The sequence below is a fragment of the Phalaenopsis equestris genome, unplaced genomic scaffold (assembly GCF_001263595.1).
Source record: "Phalaenopsis equestris unplaced genomic scaffold, ASM126359v1 Scaffold000297, whole genome shotgun sequence".
In the NCBI taxonomy this organism is placed as follows: domain Eukaryota; kingdom Viridiplantae; phylum Streptophyta; class Magnoliopsida; order Asparagales; family Orchidaceae; genus Phalaenopsis; species Phalaenopsis equestris.
Genome location: NW_018164739.1, coordinates 1,336,959 through 1,346,047, shown reverse-complemented (window position 1 = coordinate 1,346,047; position 9,089 = coordinate 1,336,959). Strand labels below are relative to the sequence as shown.

At 35.0% G+C, this 9,089-nt stretch overlaps 1 protein-coding gene across 1 annotated transcript; it reads right to left on the bottom strand.

The window, feature by feature from the left end:
* Positions 1 to 6,237: 6,237 nt before the first annotated feature.
* Positions 6,238 to 7,901, bottom strand: LOC110025299. The gene is made up of 2 exons (XM_020725715.1): positions 7,857 to 7,901; positions 6,238 to 6,875 (listed from the first exon to the last, which is right to left on the bottom strand). The coding sequence occupies exons 1-2, from the start codon at positions 7,864 to 7,866 to the stop codon at positions 6,238 to 6,240; spliced, it is 648 nt and encodes a 215-aa protein (XP_020581374.1). The 5' UTR covers positions 7,867 to 7,901.
* Between the last annotated feature and the right edge of the window lie 1,188 nt (positions 7,902 to 9,089).

Sequence of the window (9,089 nt, the reverse complement as noted above, 5' to 3'; positions counted from 1 at the left end):
TATATATATATATATATATATGTATGTATGTATGTATGTATATATGTATGTGTAATATTAAAGATATACATACGAAAGATTCGATTGATACTTGTGTGTTATTTTCCTTAAAATTTATTGGTCTAAATGAAGGAGACATGAATTGAACATTTTATTTAATTGAATGAAAAAGACCACCATGATGTTAATAATTTGGGCAACGCTAAAGCCGCAGGAGTCAATACGTTCACTCCAACGGAATAAGAAATTTAAACCTTGGCGTGTGGTGCGGATAATTTTGACTTTGACTTTTAGATAATCCCCTCTCATTTTTGTTGAAATTATAGCTTTTGTTCGGAATACGTCGAGCAAGGATATATTAATTTACTTTGACATTAAGGCAGCATATAGGCAGCATATAAGTGCATGGACATTTTTAAAAACGCCGTGATACTGTTTGGATCGTGCGTTTTATACGCTTATACGAAAACACGGTTCCATTTTTATATTAAACGTAGGCCGCGGGTCGAACCCCGCGGTCGACCCGCGGGCCGCGTTTTAAGATACGATGTTTATCCTGAAACGCATAAGCTACCCCAAACGCACCCTAAATTATTTAATTAGGGGAGATAATTATAAACCCTGAAAATTTAATAATTATTTTTATATTAAGAATTTAACAGGTTTCTCAAAAAATTAAGCAGTTTCTTATGTCATGGGATAAACTCTCTTCATTTGAATTAGACAATTAGGATGAACTTCACTTTTTGCAATTTGATCTGACTAAGTGCATTGGTTACCAAAAGCTACAATTTAATTGTTGAAAATAAAAAAAAAAATTATAATAATCACTGCTAGGGCTGTCAAAACGGTTTGTTGTTCATGAATTGCTAGTGTTTGGCTCATTATGTAGCTTGTTTTCGAATCGTTCGCTAAACAAATGAGCCGAAGACAACATTTTTTGTGTGCTTGATATATAAGAGTCAAACACGATTCAAGATTTGTTCGTTCGTATTAGTTGACTGTAAGTTATAATGATTTATAATCAATTAAATTATTAATTAAAAAAGAAAATAAAATATATTAAGTTCTATTTAAATGAATATTTTAATATAAATAATAATGTTCAAATCTCGTCCTATCCTTAACATCCTATGGTTGTGCGATTAGGGCTGTCAAAATGACTTTGTTCGCGAACTTGGGTTGTTAAATATGCAAGGAAAACAATTAAGATTTATGCAATATTTAACGGGTCAAACACGAATAATTTATTTGTGTTCGATATATAAACGAGCCGAACATGAGCCGAGCACGGGCTCACTCAAGCTCGGCTCGTTTACACGTAAACTCCCACTCACTATTGCTTTTTGAACAGTGATTTTTTATATAAGAACTTTATAACTGCTTCTTCAAATAGCCACAGCTTCACTCTTAAGATAAACGAATTCATCCCAACAACTCAACATAAGCACTTGTAGAGTTGGCATAAAATTGTTGAAACCTACTTATTATTAGAATCATTAACTTGTGCTTAATATAATCAAATAAAAATCATAGAATTTCTCTCTATCACGAAGATTATTAAAATTATAGAACTAATTCAAAATTAATTAATATACGAAATTCAAATAATTTACAATATATTAAATCAAGTAAATCATTATCGTCATGTATTAGTTTGAGATTTATATAAACATCTATTTGAAACATTTTTCATTAATTTTCATGAATTTTGATACCTTAACATTGAACAAATAGACACGTGACACGTGTCATGAAAAATATATTTCACCAACCAACACGGGTGCATTAAGGTGCGCCGTCGGTGCCGACCCTTCAATTTCTGAGACGCGTTGTGACTTTTTTTTTTGCCATTGTATATTGAAGTATTTACATACATACCACAGAATTGTAATGTAATTACAAATGTACCATCTAAATTTTAATTTTTACATTTATAACACTCAGATGTTAGAACTTAAAAAAAAATTCACATTCAATTTCGAGAGAAATAAACCATAGATTAGCGGAAGCGTACCGGAATCCATTAGATCGATTGCACAAGATATGATCTTCCAATCTGCAGATTATCCAAATATTCCTTAGTTTTCTTGTTGATGGGGTGCAAGAAAGGGATGCGTCTCTCTGCAAATTGGGGACCATCACCCTTTAAAGTAACTACCAGGTAGTTACAAAAAAAGTTTTGCTTAATTCTAATTCTGCCCCTCATCAAATTAGAATTTGCACTTATGGTATCCACACTATAATATCATGACAAATGTGCCCAAAGTCATAAACTTAATTCTAAATTAGACCAAAATAATTTTGATTTATTTAATGATGACCCAACACATTTATTAATTACATTGTAGTCCCAAAATTAATCCAACAATCTCCCCCTGGACTACATATGTATAAGATAAATGTGTCAACCTTAGTGCGCCCAAAATTTAAAATTTTGTCATCATCATTATGAAGACACATTACAATCTCGTCCATTAATTATATCAATACAGGATCAAAGCAGTCTTCGTTGTATCCGTCACAACTAAACCCATCAATGGTCACATATATCAATATAATCAAATGACATAGATCAATCATGAATGTGTGGAATGAAAATTACATGCAAGGTGGTCTGTCCATGTCAATTTTCAACTGGTCCTACTTTACTTAAGTGAGATCGAACCTTAACTGTACAGAGTGCACTGAACTGAATAAAATACCTCATTTCTGATCAGAAAATATCCAAATATATCTTGTACACAAAATAAAACATAAAACTATAAAACACAAGTTAACAAACTCCCACTGAATCTAAATTCCCTCAAGCTCTATAACACCCATATGAGCAGTATGCTCATGAAAGACCCTGGGTATCAGAGCCTTTGTAAGGGGGTCCGCAATCATGGAGTTTGTTCCTAAATGCTCTATGTGAATCTGGCCACTCTGTACTCTTTCCTTCACAACAAGAAATTTGATGTCAATATGCTTTGACTTGGTTGAGCTCCTGTTGTTATTGGAATACAATACAGCTGATTTATTGTCACAAAACAACTTGAGTGGTCTTTCAATTCCTTCCATAATGCGCAGCCCAGTGACAAAATTTCTCAGCCATATACCATGGTTGGATGCCTCATAACATGCTACGTACTCTGCTGCCATGGTGGATGAAGCTATGAGTGTTTGTTTTGCACTCCTCCAGGATATAGCTCCACCACCTAACAGAAAAATGTAGCCTGATGTGGATCTTCTGCTGTCTTGGCATCCAGCAAAATCGGAGTCAGAATACCCAATGATCTCCAAATAGTCTGATCTCCTATAAGTAAGCATGTAATCTTTTGTTCTTCTTAAGTATCTCATAACCCTTTTGGCTGCTTTCCAATGATCCATTCCTGGATTGCTTAAGTATCTGCCTAAAACTCCAACAATGTACGCAATATCTGGTCGCGTACAAACTTGAGCATACATTAGACTCCCTACAGCTGAAGCATAGGGAATCTTTTGCATTTCTTGAATCTCAAGGTTTCCTTTTGGGCACTGATTGAGACTGAACTTGTCTCCTTTAGCGACAGGGGTGTCAATTGGTCTACAATTCTGCATGCCAAATCTTTTAAGTACTTTATCAATATAGCTTCTTTGTGATAATCCAAGAATACACTGAGAACGATCTCGGTGAATCTGAATTCCTAAAACAAATGAGGCATCACCAAGATCTTTCATCTCGAAATTAATTGATAGAAATCTCTTGGTTTCGTGCAACATGCCTATATCATTTGTGGCAAGCAGTATGTCGTCCACATACAAAATCAGAAAAATATGCTTTCTCCCACTAAATTTATGATACACACAATCATCAACTGCATTCATTTCAAAACCAAAAGATAGAATCACTTGATGAAATTTGTGATACCATTGACGGGAAGCTTGTTTAAGCCCATAAATAGATTTTGTCAGTTTGCAAACCATATTCTTTGGATCTCCCGACACAAAGTTTTCTGGTTGCACCATATAGATTGTTTCATCAATGTCTCCATTGAGAAATGCGGTCTTAACATCCATTTGATGAAGCTCCATATCATAATGAGCAACAAGTGCCATGATTGTTCTAAAAGAGTCCTTCGTTGAAACCAGAGAGAAGGTCTCTTTATAGTCAATCCCTTCTTTTTGAGTATAGCCTTTAGCTACAAGGCGAGCTTTATACCTCTCCACATTACCCTTTGAATCCCGTTTGGTTTTAAAAATCCATTTGCAACCTATGGGTTTCTTTCTTTCTGGCAATGGGACAAGTTCCCAAACTTTATTGTCTTGCATAGACTTATACTCCTCATTCATTGCTTCAATCCATTTTTCTGAATTGGAACTTTGTATAGCTTGACGAAAGTTGATAGGATCATCTTCCATCATACTATTATTTTCCTCATGTTCCTGAAGAAATACAATATAATCATCTGAAATAGTATTTCTCCTTTCCCTAGTGGATCGACGCAAAAGCACTTGTTCTTGAGCTTGTTCTTGAGGTTGTTGAATTTGTTCCTCAAGGGGTTGATTAACAATGTCTTGTTCTGGATTTGCAACTTGATCAATGACAGGAGTGAAATCCTTATCATTATCAAAAGCAATTATAGGAATATGAACCAATTCCTCTTCAACAAGAGTAGTATGGTCTGATTCCTCCTTAAAGACAAAGTCTCTAACCTGATTTCTCCCCCCAAATTCAATATCCTCAAAGAACATTGCAGTTCCCGTCTCAAATATTATCTTTAATTTGGGATCATAAAACTTGTAACCCCTAGATCGCTCCGAATAACCAACAAAATAGCTGCTCACTGTTTTAGGGTCTAGCTTTTTCTCATGTGGCTTGTAAGGCCTTGCCTCAGCTGGGCAACCCCAAACATGAAAATGCTTTAAACTAGGTTTTCGTCTTGTCCAAAGCTCATAAGGTGTTTTTGCAGCTGCTTTAGTTGGTACTCTATTTAAAATGTAGGCCGCTGTCTTAAGTGCTTCTCCCTAGAGTGATTCTGGTAAGGTTGAATGACTGATCATACTTCTTACCATGTCTTTAAGAGTCCGATTTCGTCTTTCAGCTACACCATTCATGCTAAGTGACCCCGGCATTGTGTACTGAGGAACAATTCCACACTCCTCTAGGAATCTGGCAAATGGTCCCGGACGTTGTTCACCTGACCCGTCATATCTGCCATAGTATTCACCACCACGATCAGATTTGACTTGCTTTATTATTTTGCTTAGTTGGTTTTCAACTTCAGCCTTATAAGATTTGAACACATCCAATACTTGGGACTTCTCATGAATAAGAAATAGGTATGCATATCTTGAATAATCATCTATGAATGATACAAAGTATTGTTGACCATTCCAAGAAGGTATAGAAAACGGCCCACAAATATCCGTATGTATCAATTCTAAGACGCCTGTAGTTCTATATGCTCCTAATTTCTTTATTTTGGTCTGTTTTCCTTTAATGCAGTCAATACAAACATTAAAGTCCGTAAAATCAATGGAACTTAGAATTCCATCTGATACAAGTCTTTCAACTCTATTTCTAGAGATGTGACCTAAACGCTTGTGCCATAATGATCATGAATTTTCATTTTCAATTTTAAGCTTAGTACCACGAGATTCCACATTCAGAGTTTCATTATAAGAAGCAACAGTATCAAGCAAATAAAGATTGTCATAAACCATAAGCGAACCAGTTCCAATAATATTGGAATCAATAGATAAACTGAAACAACTGTTTTGAAATGAACAACAATAACCCAATTTGTCCAAACAAGAAACAGAAACCAAATTCCGTCTAAATGACGGTACAACAAAAGTATCTATCAAATCCAAATAGTAACCAGTCCTTAATAACAATCTGAAATGCCCAATTGCTTCCACTTCTATCGATTTTCCATCTCCTACATAAATGCATCTTTCAGCATCATTTGGTTTTCGGTAGCTCAGGCAACCCTGCATTGAAACACTTATATTAGTAGTAGCACCAGAGTCTAAACACCAAGTGTTTCTTAGTACTGAAGCTAAATTTACCTCAGAACAGACCAAAGATAGAAATGTACCTTTCTTCGCACGCCAAGTGTGATATTTTGGACATTCCTTCTTCTGATGTCCTTCCTTATTGCAAAAGAAACAACCTCCATTTTCAGGATTTTGAGATTGAACTTTATTTTGTTTCTTTTGAGAAGGACCCTTATTTTTAGCAGCCTCATTCTTTCTTTTAGTGCTTCTTTCTTAAGAGGTGTTTACCAAATGAGCATTATCAGTCTTTCCATGCTTCAACCTTTCTTCCTCTTGCACACAATGTGAAATAAGCTCATTAAGAGTCCATTTCTCCTTTTGCATATTATAGCTGACCAAGAATTGGCCAAACTGTGGAGGAAGAGAAATAAAAACTAAATGCACGAGTAAATCATCCGGCAACTCGAGCTTTAGCAACTTCAGCTTTGAAGCAATGTTAGACATCTCAACGATGTACTCTCTTATACTTTCCTTGCCACTGAACCTCATTGAAATCAGTTTCTTTAAAAGAATACCAGTTTCAGCCTTATCGCTTTTTGCAAAGCGTTTCTCTATTTCAGCAAGGAAACTTGCAGCATCAGTGATCTCACTAGACACCGCACCTCTAAAAGCCTCAGGTATGCCGCGCTTGATGATCATAAGACTCAAGCGATTAGAACGATCCCACTTCTCATAGATCCTCCTATCCTCGGAGGAACTAGCATCCGTAAGAGGAGCGGGTTTTTCCATTCTTAATGCAAGGTCTAAATCCATGCAGCCAAGAACAATGTGAATGTTCTCTTTCCAATCCTTAAAGCTGTCACCCTTAAGGATTGGAACTGAATTGAGATTAGCAGATACAGTAGCAACAACTGAAAAATGAACAAAATGATTACATAAATAACATGTTCATAAAATAATAAAAAAAAAAATAAAAAAAAATTCAAATAATGATAAATCCCATCTCAAGACACCTAATGCAACATTAATATCAAGTCTTTGGACAGTAATATTAACTGCAAGTGGTAATCTTGTTGTAATGATCAAACATTAGCAATAATGCATGTCAAATAATAAATCTATCTTTGGATCGATTTATTACTCACATATAATTCCTTATAATTGTTACATGTTTACCATCACAAGTGTGTATGCAGTTCGGCCAAGTATTAATTTTCCTTTGGGCCGATCAATACACGCATGAACTCACACACACACAACATCCAACATTCTTCATGAACTATCTACACAAGAGAGGTCACTTTGGCAACATCATGTTTCAATAAGCTCATTAAAAAATGATGGACAAATTAATAAAGTACCAATAATTCGAATTTAATTGAACATTTAATAATTTTTTTTTTAATACAGAAAACTACATGTCGTTTGCTTACGCCGTAGAAACGACATGTCGTTTCTGGTTGTCTTCAACCTCCAGACGGGTCAAACGACCCAGTTCAAATCCAAATCAAAACCCAACGGTTTCAAAGTTATTTTTACACAAAAAAGAAGCCTTCAAACCCCAAAGATGTTAGAAATCTAATTTCTAGATGATTTCTAACTCTTATTTATACAACAACAAAAAAAAAAAATGATTCCGACGAATTTAATATATCAAACAGATCAAAAAACGAACAAACCAAACAATATATACAAGCCATCATTAATCGCAAATTTATGACTTCATAATCGGTGAACAATAATGGCTAAGGGCCAAAGAATCGAAAAGAAAAAAAAATTTTCTCAAGAAAAACTGAACGTGAATTGGCTCTGATACCAATTGTTAGAACTAAAAAAAAGAAAATTCAGATTCGATTTCGAGAGAAATAAACCATAGATTAGCGGAAGCGTACCAGAATCCATTAGATCGATTGCGCAAGATATGATCTTCCAATCTGCAGATTATCCAAATATTCCTTAGTTTTCTTGTTGATGGGGTGCAAGAAAGGGATGTATATGTCTGCAAATTGGGGACCATCACCCTTTAAAGTAACTACCAGGTAGTTACAAAAAAAGTTTTGCTTAATTCTAATTCTGCCCCTCATCAAATTAGAATTTGCACTTATGGTATCCACACTATAATATCATGACAAATGTGCCCAAAGTCATAAACTTAATTCTAAATTAGACCAAAATAATTTTGATTTATTTAATGATGACCCAACACATTTATTAATTACATTGTAGTCCCAAAATTAATCCAACATCAGATGTTTCAAATCACATACTATATAAAAATTAAAAGTATTGGTATTATACACGTAAACACGGGGGAATTACGTGCTATTTTTATAAATTGGTGGAGCATATGAACAAAAGGAAATACATTGGAGTCCTAAAAATTATAGGGATAATATTAAGAGCATCAACAAATTTTTGAGGGATACCATTCTAGTAATCATAGTTTGGAGAGCCGCATAGTTTCTCCAATTGATATTCCAATTGAGGCATGGTCAAACGAATTTCGGTGATCTTGTTAATAGCTCTGCTATGAATTCATAGCCATCATTTTTCATTGTTTTTAGGCGCCACAAGAGCCGGCATGACACAAGGACTTAGACTTGGCCGACTAAACTTTTATTTTTTGAGGTCTTCCCCCATTTTATGTAAATTTTGATTCTACAGTATATGCATTAGATCTATCATCATACCACACACTTTCATCAAATTGCCGTGGTCTACCCAAAATGAGAAGACAAATGCCTATATCGAGTACATTGCATAGCACTTTCATAATTGTAGTGTTTACTAAGCGAAAAAGTAATTTTATACATCTAGGGGACATAGCATTTCAAAAAAAAAATTTTAATCCGTAATGTGAGCGTTGTGGTGATGCTACACTCGGCATTGCAACGCTTCATTATAGACACTGGAGTGTTGCGCTTTCGGGTTCTGAACTTGGATTGGGCGTTGCAACACTATCTTTCGAGCTCTTAGTTGATAGTAACAAAAAGAGAAAAATTTTGAGTGTAGCAAGGGGGTACCTAACAACTCCACCATCAAATTTGATCCGAAATGAACGATTTTGAGTGCCCAATTGACTAACACAATTAGACTCCACATACTAATAGAATCAAGCCTCATGA